Below are 22728 nucleotides of genomic sequence, written 5' to 3'. Positions count from 1 at the left end.
GGAAACACCCTCAAAAAACTTGTCAGCTGTTAATTAGAGATTGGTGGAAGACTTCTGACATCATGGAAGGCATCATAAAAGTTATTGTAGCCTGCAAAGAAATGATTCACAACTATGAATGAACCAAGCTGAAGGAAACTCTGTCTGTAGGGATAGCAGGACTTCAGCAGGTATGAAGGGAAAAACAAAACATTTTTTAAATGCTTATTTATTTATTTATTTTTAAATTTTAATGTTTATTCATTTTTGAAAGATAGAGACAGAGCATGAGTGGGGGAGGGGCAGAGAGAGAGGGAGACATAGAATCTGAAGCAGGCTTCAGGCTCTGAGCTGTCAGCACAGAGCCGATGTGGGGGCTTGAACTCATGAACCATGAAATCATGACCTGAGCTGAAGTTGAACACTTAACCGACTGAGCCACCCAGGCACCCCTGATAATTTTTTTTAATGTTTATTTATTTCGAGAGAGACAGACAGCATGTGAGTGGGGGAGGGGCAGAGAGAATCCCAAGTAGGCTCCATGTTCAGTGCAGGGCCCGCTGCAGGGCTCGATCCCACAAACCTTGAGATCAGGACTTGAGCCGAATCTGATGCTTAACCAACTGAGCCAGCCAGGCTCCCCTCTCTCTGCTAAATAGACTATTCTTTTTTTTTTTTTTTTTTTAATGTTTATTTATTTTTGAGAGACAGAGACAGAGCGTGAGGGGAGAGGGACAGAGAGAGAGGGAGACACAGAACCAGAAGCAGGTTCCAGGCTCCACACTGTCAGTGCAGAGCCTGACACGGGGCTCGAATTCATGAACCGTGAGATCATGACCTGAACCGAAATTGGATGCCTACCCGACTGAGCCACCCAGGCACCCCTAAATAGACTGTTCTTGAATGGGCTACAATTGCAGCCTTGGAAAGTGTCACAAATTAGGAATAAATGATTCTTGGTCACATTATAAAAACTCAAATTTCAGTAGATAAGGAAATTTATTGACTCTTGTAACTAAAAATCTAGATAGAGTATTGGTTTTAGGCATAGCTGGATCTAGGAGTTAGAATAATGTTACCAGGACTGTCTCCAAAACAGTTTTGTCTGGCTTTCCTCTGTGTTAGCATCACTCTCAGGTGGGTTTCTCACTTCTTGAAGGTAACTTTTTGTAATCCTAGGTTTTTATGATTCTTAAGGCCTCTAGTGAGAACTTCATTCTCTAATTTCCATGACACAACCAAAGGAGGACTCAGACTGACCAGTCTGGTCATGCATTCAGGGGGTCGCTGAGGAAGAGAGGCATGCTGTGCACACAGAAGATGGCAGAAGTCCGAGTATAATAACAGACATGGAAGGAGGATCATGTAAAAAAGTACACCTGAAAAGTTATGGGTGACATGACTTAATGCCTGTGATGTTATTTTTAACTATTGGTGGGAGGGGGGGAGTGGAGGCAGAGGGAAGACAGAAAGTTAGAAAAACTGATCAGTGTTAAAGATGGATAGTATATATATGAGCACTCCTTGTATTATCTATTCTTTTTTTTTTTTTACTTTTTTAATGTTTATTTATTTTTTAGAGAGAGACAGAGCGCGTGCAAGTAGGGAAGGGTCAGAGAGAGACAAAGACACAGAATCTGAAGCAGGCTCCAGGCTCTGAGCTGTCAGCACAGAGCCCGACATGGGGCTCGAACTCACGAACTGTGAGATCATGACCTGAGCCAAAGTCGGATGCTTAACCGACTAAGCCACCCAGGCTCCTCTTGTATTATCTGTTCTGCTTTGGAGAGTGTTTAAAATTTTGCTTAAAGAAGTTAAGAACAAAAAAAAAAAAAAAAAAAAATGCAGTTTCTAATTGGCTACAATTGTTTCTAAGAAATAAAAGGTAAGAGAGACACTGAGAGAAGAGATTATATGTCACTTGTCCAGAAGGGAAAGTCTTGGGATAGATCCTTTCCTTAGACAGCTGATTTATCTATTTTTGGTCCTAGAAATGTTATCAGTCAGAGTCTACTCAGGAAAACAGAAACCACTCTGGGTATTTCAGAGAGAGTGAATTTAATATATGAAATTGGTTCCAAAAGTCTTAGAAGGGCTAGAACAGCAAAATGGAAAGGAGGGCCCAGAGGGAGCAAGAAGGATTCTAATCATACATCAGAAGCTGCTGTGTCCCTGACCTGGAGCCCACGAGCCTGTGCTGGCTGCTGTGTAGTTGATGCTGTCACAGTCAGTTCTGGATCTGCCAAACAGGTGCCACTTTTATCAGCGATGGAAAGACCAAAGGATAGAAAGGCTGTGGAGTCCAGAATCACCCAACCCTAGGCCACTACACCAGCCAGCAGCCTCTAGCCATCGCTGCCTTTCCACTGCCCCAAAACAGGACATTTCTATTGCTTCTCGGCCTTTTGGCTAAGATCAAGTGTAAAACAGGAAACTTCTTTTCCTTTTACTGACCTCCTATCGTGCTTCCTATTGAAAGAATTGAACCGGAAGCCAGCTGCAAGGAAGGAAGCCCAGGAAATGTCATTTGCAGAATTCCAATTCCATCAGAGAGTAGAGTAGAGCAGGGCACGTGTTGAGCTGAGAGACAACATGTAAATGACCAGCACAGTCCGCCCTCTGGGCAACTTGGCATCTATATACATCACTCTTCCCATCTTTAAAATTCTAAATAAATTCATGAGTCTGTTTTACAATATGTAACTATCCTTCATACCAAAAAAAAAAAAAAAAAAAAAAAAGTCCTCACTCACTTCCAAAATGGGTGATGTTAATTCCTTTTCTAGGTCAGTCATAATCAAATTTATTAGAATCATGTGATGTTTCCCTGCTGGAAGGGTTCCTGTCTTGGGAACTAAGACCTTGGCAGGGACAGAAAGCAAAAATTCTGTAAATGGGTTATTAGAGATAAAAGTGAAAGCACTCCCATCCCTTGATTTCTAGCCATGGAAAAACATAGCATTATATATTGGTCAGTGGTTAAGAGCGTATTCCACATCCGTTTGCAGTTTTTTTTTTTTTTTAGTTTATTTATTAATTTTGAGAGAGAAAGCAAGTGCACACGCACAAATGGGGGAGAGGCAGAGAGAGAGGGAGGGAGAGAATCCCAAGCAGACCCTGAGCTGTCAGCATGGAGCCCTAACCTGACTTAGGGCTTGATCTCACCAACCATGAGATGGTGACCTGAACTGAAATCAAGGGTCAGCTGCTTAACTGACTGGACCACCCAGGCGCCCCAACCACATCCATTTGGATAGCACCCCTATCTCTCAGGCTGTCATCCCTCAGATGGGGTCATAATGGAATATTCACTTGGTTACTCTGCTATTTTATCAGGCGAGCTGCTTCTGGGTGGCAGAGTAGATGGCAAGCTTCATGGCGGCCAGGGAAAGAGGCCAGCTGACAGCCACAGAACAGGTCGTTTTGTCCACTTGATTTCTGAAAGCCTCCTCTGAAGTGGGTACCCTTTAGTAAACATTCACCTGAGCTCTAAAACTTTATACTCTGTGCCCGCTCCAAGAGGTATATCCACCTGCCTTTTCCCCATGCCTCTTCCTCACATGGCCACCAATCCTTCTATCCAATTCTTTCCAAATCCTTGATTGTTTGGCCAACTTGTTAGCCATTGTCCATGGATCAAGGTAAAACCTGTGCCTGTGTCTATCTCTTTGGCCATGCAAAGTGGACCACCAGATGCTCACTGGGGAGACTTTCCTTACCAGTGTCTTTCAGGGGCACTCCTGATTGGAGTTATGATGTTCCTGCCACCCACGTCCAGCTGGTGCCAGCATATTACACAGAACCATCTACAAATCACACTTCAACTTTTTCTTCCTAAGTCAGCTAGTTTAGGAACCCAACAACCACATGTGTGAGTGGTGGAAAAGCAGCAGTGTACTAGGAGTAGGAACTGTGGCTTGGGCCCCCTGCTCATGAACTTATTTCTGGATTCAGGACCTGCTCAGTTCAATCTTGTACGTAACATTTGACCTTGGTATGAAGTGCTGCTGCACATGCCCAAATGTATAATTTGGTACGTCAGGAACACCCATGATAGGCAACTCAGGCATACCCACTTGATGTCCATGGTCAGGCATCAAGCTCTAATAAGAGGGCCTGGTGGCATTCCAAAAGCTCTTTTTCAAAAGGAGAATAGTTATTTGGTGGAGAGGTATGATGGTTAATTTTACGTGTCAACTGGACTGGTCTACAGTGTACCCAGTAATTTGGTCAAACATTATTCTGGGTGATTCTGTGAGAATGATTTTGGATGCATTTAACATTGAAATTGATAGGAAAGCAGTTTGCCCTCCCTAATGTGAGTTGGCCTCATCCAGTCAGTGGAAGGCCTGAATAGATCAAAGGACTGATCTTCTCCCACGTAAGAAAGTATTTCTTCCTGCCTGACTACTTTGAGGTAGTACACTGGGTTTTTTCCTGCCTTTGGACTCAAACTGAAACGTTGGCTCTTCCTGGGTCTCAAGCCTGCCAGCCTTTGAACTGGAACTTGCGTCATTGGCTTCCCTGGTTCTCAGGCCTTCAGTCTTGGACTGGAACTACTCCATCCAGCTTGCCAACTGCAGATTTTTGGACTTGTTACCCTCTAGACTCATTTGAGCCAATTCATTATAATAAATCTTATATATACATATGTGTGTGTATGTGTATGTTTATATATGTGTGTGTGTGTGTGTGTGTGTGTGTGTGTGTGTGTATGTGTGTATGCATTCTATTGGTTCTCTTTTTCTGGAGAACCTTAACTAATACAAGAAGTATTGAATTTTCTCCCAAATTCTAAGGGCCATAATTCCTCTACTGGGGATGGCCATTGGTGCCATAAAGCATCCTCTAACACCACTGGAGTTGCTGTGTCATAAGGCCTATGTAACAGAGCAACTTTCACTGTTGCCTGGACCTTCTGCAGAATCTTTCCTTGCTCTGGGCCACAATTAAAACTGTCCATCTTGTGAGTTACTCAGGAGATATAGGTTGGAATAGCTCCTAGATTGAGGCATAATGTTGCTCCCAAACCAAAAGATTCCCGCAACTTGCCTCTCTTTCTGTGGTGGGTGGCATAAGGTAGAACAGTTTGTCTTTCACTTTATATTGGGCTGATCCCAACTTGTCACAGATCATATGACCCCTAAAAATTTCAGCAAGGAGGCGGGACCCTCAATCTTCAGGGTCTTTGTCTCCTACCTTCTGGCATGCATCTGTCCTACTAAGACACCTAGGATAGTTGCTACTTTCTGCTCGTTGTGTCCAGTCAGGACGACATTGTCAGTGTGTGAACTGTTGTCCCTGACAGGTAAGAGCAAACTGCAGCTCATGTTCTTGCTAATCCATGTAGAGACGAAAACATCTCTCCAAGTCAATAGCTGTATCCCAGGTGCTGGCTACTATGCCAGTTTGTTCCAATGGAAAGATCACAAACGCTTGACCTTGATAAGCCCCTGCCTACACTGGTGGGTCACGATGTTGTTCTGGGTACCCAGAGATTAACATCAATTCAGAACCAATATCTAGCAATCCCTCGGAGCTCTAGCTATTACTCTTTCTGAGTCTTCAGTCATCCTAGTACATGGTTTCACTTACATTCATTTAGTAGGACATCATTTACCAGGACATTATTTCAGGTCTCTTTGAGGAAGACATGGAGGAAATGTTCCAGTATGTACTCGTGGTAGTGTAGTATCCTTCTCTGATCAAAGGTTCAACAAATCCAGTTCTGTACATTGGTTTAGGTCTGTGGTATACATGACAGGCTGTCATGCCCCAGTAAGGCAAACCAGGTCAGATTCTTGCTCAAGAGACCTAGCATTTCTGTTTATTTGTTTTTACTTTTGTTTGTTGGCTTTTTTGGTGATAGAGGTCAATTTAACACTTTAGGAAGCTGTTCATCTGGATAATTCTTAGAGACAACATGGTCAACTAGCCATCACCAAAGACCCACTCCTGCTGTGTATATGGTAATTGTGTACACATTGTCTCTGGCATTTAACCACTGTCACTTGGCCTTTGCCACTCTGGGATCTCGTCATCCCCATTTCAGTGAAGACATCTCCCTTTGTCATTTCCATCCTATAGGTGACAGCTACATTCTCTGGATCTCTGGGTTTCTTCCTCCACATTATGGCAGGAGTTCTGGCATCTCAGCTTCATTGAAAATAGTCCACCCTTGAGTTCAAGTTGTGGTCTGCCCTTGACACAAATTTTTAGAGCCATTCCTAAGTGTTTGAACTAACACATAAAATCCAGTGCGGCCTTATGAATAAATCCAGCCTGTTTCAACATGGTAACCCTCAGAATCCATCACTAAACATATTCCCGTGTTTGCCAAGGTAAATTAGAAAAACCTTGCAATAGTTTTGGTTTTATAAATTATCTCCTCCCATATGATAATTTTTTCACTATTCCCCAGGAGAAATGCTGATTCTGGTTATGGTCCGTGGCAATAAGGGGTGGTGAGGTGTGTTTGGAGGAAAATTGGCATCCTCTTGTAAGGTAATTCCCTCTGGTATGTTATTACAGAGTCTTCGAGAAAGGGAAGGCTAGTCTCCTCAGACAAAGGAGAGGCTGCTTCCTGACAAGGGAGACTCAAGGGAATTTACAAGTTCAAGATTTTCAGAGTGTCTGAATCTATTCAAATGTTCCCAGTCCCAGGGTCTCCTTCACAATCAGCACCCATCATATAAGAGAGTTGGTCAGATGTAAAATCAACTTAGGCTGCAATTTTACAACCCACACAATTACATTTAGTGTCTGATTTTTAGCTGTATCTACCCTGTGGCTTCACAGAGGTTCCTTTAAGGTCCCTGTCAAAGTTCTCTGGTTTTCTAATGGTTGACCTGAGCTGAGTTTTAAATTTTTTTTAGTGTTTATTTAAAAAAATTTTTTAATGCTTATATTTATTTTGGAGAGAGAGAGAGAGAGAGGGAGAGAGGGAGAGGGGCAGGGAGAGAGGGAGACACAGAATCCAAAACAGACTCCAGGCTCAGAGCTGTCAGCACAGAGCCAAACACAGGGCTCAAACTCCTGATCATGATCTGAGCTGAAGTCCGATGCTTAACCAACTGAGCTACCCAGGCACCCCATTAAATGTTTATTTATTTTTGAGAGAAGGCGAGAGAGAAGGGGACAGAGGATCTGATGTGGGCTCCGTGCTGACAGCAGAGAGCCCAATGTGGGGCTCAAACCCACAAACCGTGAGATCATGACCTGAGCTGAAGTCAGATGCTTAACCAACTGACCCACCCAGGCGCCCTAAGCTGAGTTTAAAGCTTGGAGCTTGTCATTTCCTTTCTGTAAGTGCTCCAGTACAGTCAGAAGCAGCTCACCTGATGTGTCCTTGTAGTCATCATTACTAATGTCATGGTGAGATAGAGCAGCCACTTAGTCTCCCGAAGTGTTGGCTTCAGTAGGACTTCACCCGAAGCAAATGATGATAAGTAATCAGAATGCCATTACAGGACATGGATTACCAGTATTTCCATTTTTCATTGGCAATAAGGCCATTATTCTGTTCAAGCTCAAAACAGCAAACCAACCCCCAAACCCTATTTTAGAGATTCTGTTTCCTGGGACCTTTTCTGTTACCCAGGTTATAAAGTAAGAGTCCTATCCAGAAAACAGATGCCATTCTAGATATTCCAGACAAAGATACTTTGTGTGGAAGATACAGGTGTGGGAAGGTGTGGGAGAGCACAAATGAGGATGGGGGCTGGGAGAACAAAAAGAAGGAAATGATACTCAGGGATCACAAGCTGCTAATGTCCCTTGAAGCATATACCCTTGCTGGAGCCCTTGAGCATATACCTGCTGCTGCACTTTTGGAGACACAGTCCAGGATCTGCTGAAGAGGTAACACTTCGATGAGAGCTGGAACCACCAGAAAGATTCCACATCTGCCTGAGCTGCTGTAGTCCAGAATCCTGCCACCCAGCTGCTACTACAGCAACCATCAGCAACCGTGAGAGCTAGAGCAGGGAGTTCCCCTCTTCCTCCAGCCCTCCAAGTCCCATTGTACATATCCTGCAGGAAGCCAGCTGGTGAGAGATACTGGGTAATGTAGTTTGCAGACTCTCAGCCCCATCAGAACAGAGCAGAATATGGGGTTCCTGGATGGCTCAGGCAGTTAAGCATCTGACTTCGGCTCAGGTCATGATCTTATGATGTGTGAGTTTGAGCCCTGTATCAGGCTCTGTACTGATGGCTCAGAACCTACTGAGCCATCAGCACAGACATATGGCAGGGAGAACAAGTGCAGAGCCTGCTTCAGATTCTGTGTCTCCCTCTCTCTCTGCCCCTCCCCTGCTCATGCTCTGTCTCTCTCTCTCAAGAATAAATAAACATTAAAAAAAAAAAACAAAAACCAGGGGCACCTGGGTGGCTCAGTCAGTTAAGCAACTGACTTTGGCTCAGGTCATGATCTCACGGTTCGTGGGTTCGAGCCCTGCGTCGGGCTCTGTGCTGACAGCTCAGAGCCTGGAGCCTGCTTCGGATTCTGTGTCTCCCTGTATCTCTGTTCCTCCCCTGCTCATTCTCTGTCTCTCTCTCTTTCTGAAAAATAAATTTTAAAAAAGTTAAAAAAAAACAACAGAGCAGAATATAAAAAGGCAGTTTGGGGGCTTAAAAACAATAGGTAGATAACCAGTACAGAAACCAAAATCCGTTGCCTTAGTTATGAAGGTCCTGCATACTTACAAGGGCAAAGAACAAATGTATTCAGCCATAGATGGGTAGGTTAAAGAAAAATGGCAGCTTCTCCTGCCTGTCAGTTGCTGTAGTCTATCCATGGAACAGTTTCACCAGTAGAAATCCCTTAAATATTTGCTGAGTATTACTATGCTGTAAGCTGGGCTCATGCTGTTATACTTTAATCTTGTGATTTAAGTGGAAAGTATAAATCAGTAGATTAAACATCAGATATACATTTTTATATTAACTACTGTAATTCTACCAAATTTCCCATATCCTCATCGTTTTCACAGATAATGCTATTTTACTTAGAGATCAAAGGCATTGGAAATGAGCCCTGATATCATCTTCCTTTAGAGATCTGTACACTTTTTCATTATCTCTTTCTGTTGCAAAGAAGAAGGTATCCTGTCCTCCTACCCCATCACTAATCCTTTTCAACAATAACCATTTTAATGTGTTCTCAATCTCATTCCTCCCTGCCTTATCTGGAAATTTATTTCTTCAGTGAATTTTTTCTTTCCAGAATACTCAAATTCTTCTTCAGTCTTGATGACACCTCCCCTTTCTATCACTATCTGCCTTATCCGTTCACTTCACAGCAAAATTCTGCGGAAAGAGTTGTATGTACTCTCTCCTCCATCCCATTCTCTGTGAAACTCACCCCAACACAGGGACACAGATACACACGTGCACACACATAGACACACACAGGCACATACAACATATGCAAACATGCACATCACACACACACACACACACACACACACACACCACATATGCACACATGCACATCACACACACACCACATATGCACACATGCACATGTGTGCATGTGTACACACACACACTACTGATCCATCCAGTGCTTCTCCTTGAAGCAGTTTCTTCACTTCCAGGATGTCTTCCTGGCTTTCTGGTTTTTCTCTGGTATCTTTGCTTGATCCTTATCCTTCTATTCCCTAAATGTCAGAGGGCCAGGGGCTCACCTCTATTCTATGTGGCCTGCCTCCTTTGGTAATCACATCTAGTTTCATGACTTTATATACCATTCAAATGCTGATTCCCAGTTCCCATCCCCAGCCTGGACCTATTTCCTCAACTCTGCTCGTATGTCCAACCGCCCACCCTTTCTCTCTTGTTGGATGGATAACAGGACATGTTAAACTTACCATGTCCAAACTTGAGCTGCAGAGACCAGCCCCCACAGGTTCCTTTCCTAGTCTTCCCCATTTCAGTAAACAGTAACTCTACTCTGCCAGTACCACGCCATCGGCCTCGGGGTCACCCTTGATTGTTCTCTTGCTCTCCCTGCCATATGTGTGTTACCTGGTTGTGGTCCTGTGTGTGTGTGTGTGTGCACACATGCGTGTGAATTGCCTTTTCCCTTTGATCTATCGGAGTCTTTTCATTAAGGTTCTTAAACTTATTCTTAATCCTATCTTGGAATTAGAGCCTCCTTTCAAGACGGGAGAACATGGCACTGGGAATTCAGCCGCCAACGTGGGATATTTCACTTTAGGGAGTAGTCTTATGACTGCCCTTTGACACAGTCTGCTGCTGGTCATTCTGCCAGGCCTCAGCCTTCTCCCTCAGAGGTCCTCTGTTACTCCTTCCACTTGTCAAAGGCAGTGTTCAGATGTCTCCAGTCAGGAGACAGTTTTCTACTTTGCTTTCACTGTTAAACATCTTCTCACTCCCTATCAACTCTCAGGAGCCTGTTTAAATTTGCACAAAGTGACTACCGTTTGCAACACATAACAATACTGAAGCTCACTTAGAACGTCTACAGGTTGCCTAGAAAAGAAAGCAGTATCTGACTGAAATTTAAACTAAAAAAACAAACAAAACATTTTTCCTCCACGGAATTAACTTTTCACTAAAACTGTATAAAACACTTTCATGTCTGAAAAAGAACTGACAATGTGTTGGATGTCAATTAATCATTCCTCTATGAAATCAATTTTGATTCCTTTCAGAATCAGGAGTAGATTTTAAAGAAAAGCTGCACTGGGGCTCCTGGGTGGCTCAGTTGGTTAAAGCGTGTGACTTCGGCTCAGGTCATGATTTTGCAGTTTGTGGGTTTGAGCCCCACATCGGGCTCTATGCTGACAGCTCAGAGCCTGGAGCCTGCTCCTCCCCCTGCTCCTGCTCTGTCTCTGTCTCTGTCTCTCTCTCAAAAATAAATAAAACGTTAAAAAACATTTTTTTAAAAGAAAAGCTGCACTAACAATTAGAAGAAAGTGATCAAAGAATTCAGAACCTTCAGAAATAACTTATAAAGCGAGATTCTCTGGTTACAAGTAAAAGGAAAGCCAACTCATGCTGGCTTAAGGAAAATGACATTTATTGGGACAGGTAACTGGAAAGTCCAAGGATAGATATAGCTTAAGGCATTGCTGGGACTAGGACTGGGGTTGGCAAAAAGCAGCCTGTGGCTATTTCTGTAAATAAAGCTTTATTAGAACACTACCCTACCCATTGCTTCTCCTGTTGCCTATGGCTGCTTTTGTGCCACAGTGGCAGAAGTGAGTAATATAGTGGTGAAGCTGAGGAGTTGTGAGAGAGAGCCCCACAATGATGTGTGGGTTTCCCGCCCCAAGTCAAGCAATTCTCCGAGACTAATCCAACTCCGTTCTGACACTGTCTACCTGGAGATAGCATCAGATTCACAGGTTAAGGGCTCAGTCCCGCAAGATGGCCCCCACATCAGATGCCCATCACTAGTCCAGGTTGTTACCTGTGCTTCTGACTGACTGGAGGACCCCCTCCTTGGGTTCGAATAGTTTGCTAGAGTGGCTCACAGAACTAAGGAAACCAGTTTACTCACCAGATTACCAGTTTATTACAAAAGATATTAAAGGATACAGGTGAACAGCCAGATGAAGAGATACATAGGGACAGGTTCCAAATGCAAGAACTTCTTTCCCATGGAGCTTGGGGCCAACAAGTGGATGCATTCTGGTTCACCAACCTGGAAGCTCTCAGAACCCTGTCCTTTCGGGGTATTATGGATGCTTCATTACATAGATGTGATTGATTAAATCATTGGCTGTTGGTGCTTGATTCAATTTCCAGCCCCTCCCCTCTTTCCCAGAAGTCATGGGGAGGGACTGAAAGTTCCAAACCTCTAGTCTAATTAATCTAATGTAATGGTTGGTTCTCCTGGCACAACCCCCCCACCATCTTAGGGAACTTCCAAGAGTCACCTCATTAACATAAACTCAGCTGTTGTTGAAAGGGTTTTTTTTGTGAATAGCAAGACACCCGTGGCACCTTTATGGCTCTGAAGTGATTTCGCGAACTGAGGATAAAAGACCAAATATGAGAACAAAACATGCTCTTGGGGACGCCTGGGTGGTTTAGTTGGTTAAGCCTCCAACTCTTGATTTTGTCTCAGGTCATGATCACGGTTTGTGAGATCGAGCCCTGCGTCTGGCTCTGCACTGACAGCATGGAGCCTGCTTGGGATTCTCTCTCCCTCTGTCTCTGCCCCTCCCCATTCATGTACGTGCTCTCTCTCTCTCTCAAAATAAATAAATCAACATTTTTTTAAAAGATGCTTTTATTGCTCTTATTGCTTAGGAAATTACAAGGGTTTGGGAAGCAATGAGCCAGGGACCATTGGCAAAGTCAAAAATATATATTTATTATAAATAATAATCTCATACCCACAAACCCTGAAATATTTCCTGCCTGGCCCTTTACAGAAAAAAAAAAAAAAAAATTACCAACCTAGGAAACAGAATGATGTCAGTGGGATCTGGCCTTTCTCTGTTTCTCTGCTCTGCTTTCCTCAGCGTTGGCCCTTTCTCATGGAGGCTCTGTCATGGTGGCAGAAAGAACATCTACAATATATAACTCCAGGGTTACATCCTCACGGGAGTGGTCTTCTTTCCAGTTGCTCCAGTAAAAATTCTAGGATTCACTTTGATTGAATCTCCTTTCCTTGCTTTGCTTGGTGTGTCCATCCTCAAGCCAGTAACTGGCCATGGGAATGCAGTGCCCCGATTTGTCAGGTCTAGGTCACAGGTTGAGCTCTGGAGTGATGAGTCAAGTCAATATCTCCCAAACCATAAGAACTGAAAGAGATGAAGGGGTGATCCTCTCAAGAAAAGTTGTGGGAAGCAATTGCCAGAAAAATGAGAAGAGGGAGAAGTCAGAATAGAATAATGAGTAAATGGAAAGGAAGTTGTATAACAGACTGGTAAACGAAGACATCACTGAAAGAATTAAAATCACAGCTTTTATTTTTAAATTTTTTTTATTAAAATTTTTTTTTCTAACATTCATTTTTTGAGAGACAGAGAGACAGAGTGCAAGTGGGGGAGGGACAGAGAGCGAGGGAGACACAGAATCCGAAGCAGGCTCCAGGCTCTGAGCTGTCAACCCAGAGCCTGACACAGGGCTCGAACCCATGGACTGAGAGATCACGATCTGAGCCAAAGTCAGACACTTAACCAACTGAGCTACCCGGGCCCCCCTAAAATCACAGCTTTTAAAGGGCTGCAGCTTCTTCTGTTAATGCAGAAATAAATATTTTCCCTTTCATCAGTTCATTTAAAATCAAGAGTTTAGATCCACTATATGAAATTACTATTTTTATTGGTCAGAATGGTTAAATCCTGGCAATTTCATGCAGTGTGTGCTGATCACCTAGGGCTGCTATAACGAAGTACCTCAAACTGGGTTGCTTAAAACAACCAAAATGTATTCTCTCAGTTCTGGAGGCTGGAAGTCAGAAATCAAGGTGTTCCCTCTGAAGGCTCTAGAGGAGACTCCTTCCAGCCTCTGGGGGAGGTGTTTCTTGACTAGTATTGCATGACTCCAGTCTCCACCTGTTATTTCACAAGGTTTTTTTTCTTCTTCTTTGTATTTATGTGTCCTCTCCTCTTCTTATAAGGACAGGAGACCCTAATCCAGTGACCTTGTCTTAACCAATTATTTCTGCAAAGACCCTATTTCCAAACAAGGTTATATTCTGAGGTTCCAGGTAGACATGAATTGTTTTTTTTTTTTCAAGTAGACATGAGTTTTGAGGGGACAGTATTCAACCCACTAAGTTCACTTAGTATTATTGGAGACTATGCTGAAAAAGCAGAAAATTTGTCTTTTCAAAAGTCTCTGATTCGGTAGAAGAACAAAAGTAAGGGCTGGGTTAAAGTATCTCAGGAATGCAAAGATAATTCAACACCCAGAAAATGTAATATACTAATGATTGTTGTGGCTTGAATTGTGTTCCCCCCAAAAGATATGTCTAAGTGCCAACCTGCAGTACCTTATTTGGAAATACAGTTGTTGCACAGGTAATCAGTTAAGATGAGGTCATATTGGAGTAGGATGGGCCCTTAAGCCTAAATGACTAATGTCCTTTTGTGTCCTTTCGCTCCAGATCAGAGCCTGGAGCCTGCTTCAGATTCTCTGCCCCTCTCCCCGCTCATGCTCTGTGTGTGTCTCTCTCTCTCAAAAATAAACATAAAAAAAAATTTTTTTTAATAATAAAAAAAAAAGGACTAATGTCTGGGGCTCCTGGCTGGCTCAGTCGGTAGAGCATGTGACTCTTGATCTCGGGGTTGTGAGTTCAAACCCCATGTCAAGCCTAGCGCTTACTTTTAAAAAATGGCTGTAGGGGCGCCTGGGTGGCTTGGTCGGTTAAGCGTCCGACTTCGGCTCAGGTCATGATCTCATGGCCTGTGAGTTCGAGCCCCACGTCGGGCTCTGTGCTGACAGCTCAGAGCCTGGAGCCTGTTTCAGATTCTGTGTCTCCCTCTCTCTCTGCCCCTCCCCTGTTCATGCTCTGTCTCTCTCTGTCTCAAAAATAAATAAACGTTAAAAAAAAAATTTATTTTTAAAATGGCTGTAGAAAATAACTAATGTCGGGGCGCCTGGGTGGCTCAGTCGGTTAAGCGTCCGACTTCGCTCAGGTCACGATCTCGCGGTCCGCGAGTTCGAGCCCCGCGTCGGGCTCTGGGCTGATGGCTCAGAGCCTGGAGCCTGCTTCTGATTCTGTGTTCTCCTCTCTCTCTGCCCCTCCCCCGTTCATGCTGTGTCTCTCTCTGTCTCAAAAATAAATAAACGTTAAAAAAAAAAAAAAGAAAAGAAAATAACTAATGTCCTTATAAGAAGACATTGTGAAGATACAAGGAGAGAGCTCCTTGTGAAGACACAGAGACACAGGGAAAAGACAGCCGTGTGAAGATGGAAACAGATTAGGGTTTTGGTGCCACAAACCAAAGAACTCCTGGGGTCACTAGACACTAGGAAGAAGCAAAGAAGGATTCCTCCCTCACAGGTTTCAGAGGGAACATGACGCTGCTGACACCTGGTTTTAGATATCCAGCATCCAGACTGCAAGATAATAAACTTCGGTTGTGTTAAGTCACCCAGTTTATGGTACTTTATTACAATAGCTCCAGGAAACTACTATACAGATTAAGAAAGAAAAAAGCATGTAAATACCACATATGCATTTTTTTTTTTTAAATTTTTTTTTTTTCAACGTTTTTTATTTATTTTTGGGACAGAGAGAGACAGAGCATGAACGGGGGAGGGTCAGAGAGAGAGGGAGACACAGAATCGGAAACAGGCTCCAGGCTCCGAGCCATCAGCCCAGAGCCTGACGCGGGGCTCGAACTCACGGACCGCGAGATCGTGACCTGGCTGAAGTCGGACGCTTAACCGACTGCGCCACCCAGGCGCCCCACATATGCATTTAATAAAATTTAGCACTCACTTATGATAAAAATTTTTAGCAAGTTGGAAACAAAAGGGTAACCATCAAACACCTATACTAAACATCAGTCTTAATGCTGAAATTTTAGGAGCATTTCCATTCGTCAATATAAATAAATCTAACAAAAATATGCAAGATCTTAATAAAGAAAATAAGGGGGGAGCTCCTGGGTGACTCAATCGGTTAAGCGCTCGACTTTGGCTCAGGTCATAATCTCACGGTTCGTGAATTCAAGCCCTGAGTCGGGCTCTGTGCTGACAGCTCAGAGCCTGGAGCCTGCTTCAGATTCTGTGTCTCCCTCTCTTTCTTCCCCTCCCCTCCCCTGCTTGCTCTCTCTTTCTCTGTCTCTCAAAAATAAATAAACATTAAAAAAAAAAAAAAAGAAGGAAACATTACTGAAGAATACAAAAAAAGGCCTAAATAAATGGAGAATTATACTATGTTCCTGGATGATAAGACTCAATATCATAAAGATGTGAGTTTTCCCATAATCTATAAATTCAATTCCAAAATAAATGCCTATAGGATTTTTTTTTTTAGTGAAACTTGATGAACTTACCCTAATATTTATATGGAAGTAGAAAGAGACACTTCTTTTTAATGTTATTTGATGAATTAGATGGGGGAATTCATTTTAAAGTTTTGGCAATTAATGCTGTGAAGTATTACTGCAGAGATAGACAAATAGACCAACTGAACTGAACAAAGAGCTCAGAAATAGATCCATGAATTTATGTAAACTAAATGTATAACAGACATAGTATTACAAATTAATGGGGAAAGGATAGACTATTCAATAAATAGTGCCAGAAAAAGTGGTTACCTGAATGAAAAAAATTAGAATACCACATGCAAAATAAATAGTAGATTAAAGCCTTAAAAGTGAAAAACAGAACTTTAAAAAATATCTTTATGTCCTTGAAACAGGAATTTTTTTTTTTTTTTTTTTTTTTTTTTTTTTTTTAGAGAGAGCATGCATGGGAGGGACAGAAAGAGAGAGAGAGAATCCCACGCAGGATTGCACTATCAGCGTGGAGCCCGACTCGGGGCTCGAACCCATGAGCTGTGAGATCATGACCTGAGCCGAAATTAAGAGACGCTTAACTGACTGAGCCACCCAGGTGCCCCTAAAAGCTTCTTTTTAATGAAAACCACCTTAAGTGAAGTTAAAAAGTCAAACCACAGACTGGGAGAAGATACTTGCAAAGCATATAACTGATGAAGGATTAGTATGTTGGCTATTTAAAGGATATCTATAAATAAATTAAAAAAAGACAACCCAACTTGAAAAATAAGAAAGGTTATTGTGTAGATAGCATTATTGCCCCTGTTCATCATCCCCTGCCAATATTCACACCCTTTGTTGTGGGACTTCACAGTTCTTCCCACTCACGCAGCAGGAGATATTTCTTCCCTTGACTTTAGATTTGGCCATGCCATTTGCTTTAGACTATTAGAATATGGTAGATGTAACAGTGTGCCACTTGCAAGCCTAAGCCATAAGAGGTCTCATATATTTCCACTTGGTCTTTTGTACCTTTGCCATTATCACGAGATGAAATTGGCCAAGCCAGCCAACTGGTTCCAGGAGGAAGGTATGAGACCATGTAATAACACAACTAACCTGGACAAGCTGCCTGCATCAGCTAACTCCTAGGTATGTGAGTGGACCCAGGCGAGATCAAAGAGCTGCCCTAACAAGTCCAGCCTAAATTAGCCAACCCATAGGCATGTGAGCTAAATAAATACTTATCGTATGACATTGTTTTTTGTAGTTAGTTGTTATACAGTGTTAGTTAACAGCACTGTAATGAGCAAGAAATTCTCCGAATCACAGTCAATAAACATTAATTGTACGATCCACACAAATAAGAGCAATGACATACCATTGCATATTTGAAAGATTGACAAAATTAAAAAGTATAATACTAAGTTCTGACAGAAATGAGAAGTAGTAATTGATATATACCGTTAATGGGAGTGACAGGGCTCTGGCCATTGAGTTGCAAGTGTACGTCCCCTGGGTGAGGCATCCAGGAAAGCCATTCCACACAGCCCCTGCCCCGATTAAAAAAAGAAGACAAACTGGGCTGGTAATTGTCTTTTGTCTTTTCCTCTCCCTGCCAGGAATGTGGACATCAGGCTGGAGATGGGGCAGCCGCTATCTTGCAACATGAGGTGTTTTAATTTCATTGATTATATTTTTCATATATTAAATCCATTTGGTTCCCCCTCAAACCTACCTCTTCTTCCCGCCCCTCCCCCCACTGGTTTCTTTTTTTGTGGATAATAATAAAAGTAAAAGGAGAATGGCTAACATTTATGAAGTACGTTTTACATGTCCAACATATAATTTTGAGTGCTCTGTGTACCTCAGCTCATTCAATCCTCACAATAATCCTATGAAAGAAGTGCTATTTCTTGTTCCATTTTACAGGTAAGGAAATGGATACAGAGGTTGAATAAATTGCCTGGGTTCATACAGCTATTAAGTGGAGCCAGAATTCCAAATCCAGCTACCCGGCTTTAGCGTCTATGCTCATGACTATTTGCTACTTTTTATTCTCTTTTATCTCTTCGACCGTCTTAAACGTGCTTATTTAATAGTCTCTTGGGTTTTTATTTTCTAAAATTGTTGGTGTTCCTATTCTCCTGTTTGTTCCACCTGCTGCTTCTTCTTTATAAAGAATGATTCCCTTGTATGTTTTAACATTTTTGATTCATTCATTCAGCAACACTGATTGAGCACGTATCGTGTGGAGCTGGGGATACATAAGTAAAGCAGGCCAAGTCTCTGCTCTCTTACCTTAAATTCTAGTAGGAGAAAACAGTAAACAAGGGGACAGAGAACAGAAGGGAGTGATTATATAGGATGGTAAAGGAAAGATCTCTGATAAGGTGACATTTGAAAAGAGACCTGAAAATGTGAGAATGTGAGCTATGTGTATATCTGGGAGAAGAATTCCCAAGCAGATAGAATGGCCAAGACAAGGGCTGCGCGGCAGGAACATGCCTTGAATGTTCAGGAATGGGCAGAGGCCTGTGTAGCTGGAATGTGGCATGTGAGGGACAGGGCAGAGCAAATGAGGGCAGAGAGACACCTGGACGCGAGAGGTGCCCATCACGCAGGGCCTTTGAGGTCATAACTTTGAAGCTGGATGCGGGGGGGGGGGGGGGGGGGGCTTTGGAGGCTTTTTTGTGAGTCATAAGCTCAAAGATGGTATTTAAAACTATGAGACCAGATGGGCTCACCCAGGGAAGTGTTAAGTAGAGAAGAGGTCTGAGCCCTGAGGCCTGGGACCTTCCAGCTGTAGGGGAGGAAAATTTTTCCTTGACCGTCTTCCTGGCTGGGTCTGGAAGTTAAACGGACAAAAACAAATTAACACGAGGAACGCAAACAAATTACTTAATATAAGTTTTACATGACCCAGAAGCCTTCATAAGGAAATGAAGACCGGAAGAAACAGACACTGAGTATATTTTTATGCTAGGTTGGATGAAGAGCGGACAGGACAGTCATAGAGGAATATGGTAGGTCAAGGAGTAGGAGATAAATTTAGTAAAGGGTGGGGGGAACTCACCAAAGCCCGTTTGTTCACATTCTTTTCAGCGTCCCTTTGTTTTCTGAGATAAGGAATCTCTTTCTTCTGGGTATAGGGAGGGCACCTCTCACAGTAGGGTTATTTTAGTTGCAGGGGAGAAGGGAGGGGGGTGTCAGAGTGACCTTTCTGCTTCTGCTGTTTTCCCAAACTTCTTTAGTTCAAAATATTCAATACACCAAGGTGCCATATTTTAGGGTAGCATGTCCGGAATCCCCCAGCACTGAGAGATTAGGAAAATGAACACCCAGCAAAGGAGACTCAGGAGTGGCTGATAGGAGAAGAACCATGGAGGAGTTGGTGTCCCAGCATCAAGTGAAGAAAGTGTTTGAGGATGAAGAGAAGGACCCACTGCCTCAGTAAAATGAGGACAAAGGAATGACCATTGAATTTGACATGCAAGTTACTAATGAGCTTTTTAAAAATGATTTTGATGGATCGGGATGAAACCTGATAGAGAACAGAAGTGAAGATGGCAAGTGAAAAGAGCAAACCAAAACACGCTTTCAATGAATTTTGTGTGAAGGGAGCAGGGAAATGAGTAGTAACCTGGGGCGCCTGGCTGGCTCAGCCAGTAGGGCATACGACTCTTGATCGCAGGGTCATGGGTTCGAGCCCCATGTGTGGTGTAGAGTTTACTTAAAATTTAAAACCATTATAGAGAAATGAGTAGTAGCCAGAGGTGGATTGTGAAACCAAGGGAGGTTTTGTTTGCTTGTTTCTTTTTAAGATAAGAGGTATTAGGCACCATGACGATCCAAGATTGGAAACTATCCACTTTATATGAAGAAGGGAATGACTTTGAGTTCAGCATAAGCAGAGCTTACTTCCCGCCTGGCTTGGTTCCTGAGAGCACCCCTCCTGAGCGGTTTTGCATTTACTTCTGCCAGGCGCCCAACGGGCCCTACCAGCCCAGGACTAATTTTCACATTAAAATTTCACCTTGTGGTTTGCCACACCAAACAGGTAAAATCAATTTGGATTCCAGAACCTCAAAAAGCAAAGGGTTGGGGGTGCCTGGGTGGCTCAGTTGGTTAAATGTCTGACTTGGATTTAGGTCATGATCTCGAGGTTCGTGAGTTTGAGCCCTGCATCGGGCTCTGTGCTGACACCTCAGAGCCTGGAGCCTGCTTTGGATTCTGTGCTGTCTTTTCTCTCTTCCCTTCCCCTGCTCTCTGTCTCTCAAACATTAAAAAAAATTAAAAAGCAAAAGGTTTGATATCTCACCTAGGTACTTTTTTTTTCCCTCAGTCCCACAAAGACAAACTTTCTTTGTTTTTTTGCCAGGGATTTATGGGCAAAGTTTACTAGTCTTTCTTCATTGAGGTCGTGGTCCTTAGAGGGTTCCTACTTGTTACTTATCAAAACCCGAGCCCATAGATCACCATTTTGCTGGAAGCTGTAATCTTTCCCCTCATTCTTCCCCTGGCTAATTCCTGTTCACCTTTGAGGTCCCAGCCTAAAGATTACTTCTCAGGGAGGTGTTCCCAACCCTCTCCATCCCAATCTCGACTGACTTACTCTTCTACTCACAACATTGTCTTTCTGTCTTTGCCCTTGGCAAGTCATTTGTGACTTCACGTGAGTGTTTGCTTAGTTCCTGGTCCCCCTCTAGACTGAACACTGCATGAACCCAGGAAGCAAGCCTGTTCAGTTCAGCACATAGCAGAAAGCCTGATTCATAGAGGATATTCAGTAAAGGTTGGTGACTGAACAAATAATTGTCCCCGAATCACGTAACTAATAGCACAGTACTAAGTAATCTCCTGTGTTTTGGAGACTGTATTCTCTAAGAAAGTGTTTTTCAGTGGAAACAAGAGAGAGGTTTCTGATGGCTATTTCAGTTGCCTGTGTCATTTCGGTTAACCACGTGTCTTTTTCCCTCCAGCATGGAGATCTCCTCTCACCAGTCCCACCTCCTGCAACAACTGAACGAGCAGCGCAGGCAAGATGTCTTTTGTGATTGCAGCATTCTGGTTGAAGGGAAGGTCTTCAAAGCACATCGAAATGTATTATTTGCTAGCAGTGGCTATTTCAAAATGCTTCTTTCTCAGAATTCAAAGGAGACCAGTCAACCCACTACAGCTACATTTCAGGCTTTCTCCCCCGACACTTTTACGGTTATCCTGGACTTCGTCTATTCCGGCAAACTCTCTCTTACTGGTCAGAATGTCATAGAAGTGATGTCAGCTGCTAGCTTCCTTCAGATGACTGATGTCATTAGTGTATGTAAGACCTTTATTAAATCTTCACTAGACATTAGCGAGAAAGAAAAAGATCGCTATTTCAGTCTCTCCGATAAAGATGCTAATTCTAACGGTATAGAACGTTCCTCCTTTTATAGTGGTAGCTGGCAAGAAGAAAGCGGTTCTCCACATTCTCACCTAAGCCCAGATCAAGGAACGGGTATAATAAGTGGGAAATCTTGGAGCAAGTATAGTTACCATCCAGCCTCCCAAAGGAACACCCAACAACCTTTGGCCAAGCACGAACAAAGGAAAGATTCCATTAAAAAGTCCAAACATTGGAGGTTGTCACAGCCTTCTGAAGTTGCTCATTATAAGTCTAGCAAACGAGAAGCTCGGACATCGGATTCTTCCGGCCACATTTCCCAGTCGGAAGAACAAGCACAAGTTGATGCTGACATGGACTCTACTCCTGTTGGCTATCCGTATGGTCCAGGATCTGATGTCACATCCAGAAGCTTTCCAGGTACCCCAAAAAAGCATCAGTCCTCTCAATGAGTTTCTAAGACTCCTATACAAATCAGTCCTATCTCAACATGCCCTTACTTTGAAGTGTTGCAGGCAGTTATACCAAGAGATTTTTTTTTAAGTCCTACTTCTCTAATGAAATTTACTGTATAAGACATAAATTTAAATTTTTAACTAAAAATAATATTAGCTAAATTTGAGAATAGTCAAAACTTAACAGACTTCTGAGGTGCAAAGCCCAAGATTTCCAAACCTGTGTCAACAGATGATTAGATCACTGTTAAGTGTTTAAAGCTGTCTTCTAAATGGTTTAAATCCCTAAGGGGCCACTTTAAATAGGTTATTTTTTTTCTGAGTATTCACTCGGGAGGAGTACTTTTATAGAGAAAAGTTAAACAGAGCAACCATGTGAACTTACAAAGGTTCACAGACCCAAGACCTACCAGAAATGAAACTACATCTGATTTTATTGAGATATAAATACATAATTAAAAAAAAAAACTTAACACACAACCCATAACATTGACACTGTAATCTTATATGCAACAATAATATGAGACATCTCATTTTTATGATAGTAGTAAAATGCAGAAAGATTATTATGTAGGTTGTTGGTTTCAGTAATTCTCCCCTCCCTGCCATAGAGAACAGGGATTAGAAATGCATGTCATTTTTTTTATGTTTATTTGTTTTTGAGAGAGAGAGACAGACTGTGAGTAAGGGAGGGACACAGAGAGAGGGACACAGAATCAGAAGCAGGTTCCAGGCTCTGAGCTGTCAGCACAGAGCTCGATGTGGGGCTCGAACCCATGAACTGTGGGATCATGACCCGAGCCAAAGTCAGAAGCTCAACTGACTGAGCCACCCAGGTGCCCCAGAAATGCATGTCATAATCAGGCAGCAAATTAATTAATCAAGTAGCAAATTTGCTTAATAGTTTACATGTGAATTTAAAATTTTTTTTTTTTAACGTTTATTTTTTTTGAGACAGAGAGAGACAGAGCAT

The 22728-nt window shown here is 42.7% G+C and overlaps 1 protein-coding gene across 3 annotated transcripts in view; it reads left to right on the top strand.

Annotated features, from left to right (window-relative positions):
- The window catches only part of ZBTB8A (zinc finger and BTB domain containing 8A), a 70141-nt gene that overhangs the window by 33719 nt on the left and 13694 nt on the right, over nt 1-22728 (top strand). For 2 of the 3 annotated variants that reach the window (XM_060625049.3, XM_060625051.3), the window contains one exon: nt 20897-21720. In XM_060625049.3, the coding sequence (XP_060481032.1) occupies nt 20898-21720 (823 nt within the window). In that variant the 5' untranslated portion in view covers nt 20897. Of the gene's footprint in view, nt 1-17536; nt 17588-20896; nt 21721-22728 lie in introns of all 3 variants that reach the window. The other variant, XM_078452104.2, reaches the window with a different exon arrangement.

Source organism: Panthera onca, chromosome C1 (assembly GCF_046562875.1).
Source record: "Panthera onca isolate mPanOnc1 chromosome C1, mPanOnc1 haplotype 2, whole genome shotgun sequence".
NCBI classification, from domain to species: Eukaryota; Metazoa; Chordata; class Mammalia; order Carnivora; family Felidae; genus Panthera; species Panthera onca.
The sequence above is the reverse complement of the archived record's forward strand: the minus strand, read 5'-3'. Positions and strand labels throughout refer to the sequence as shown.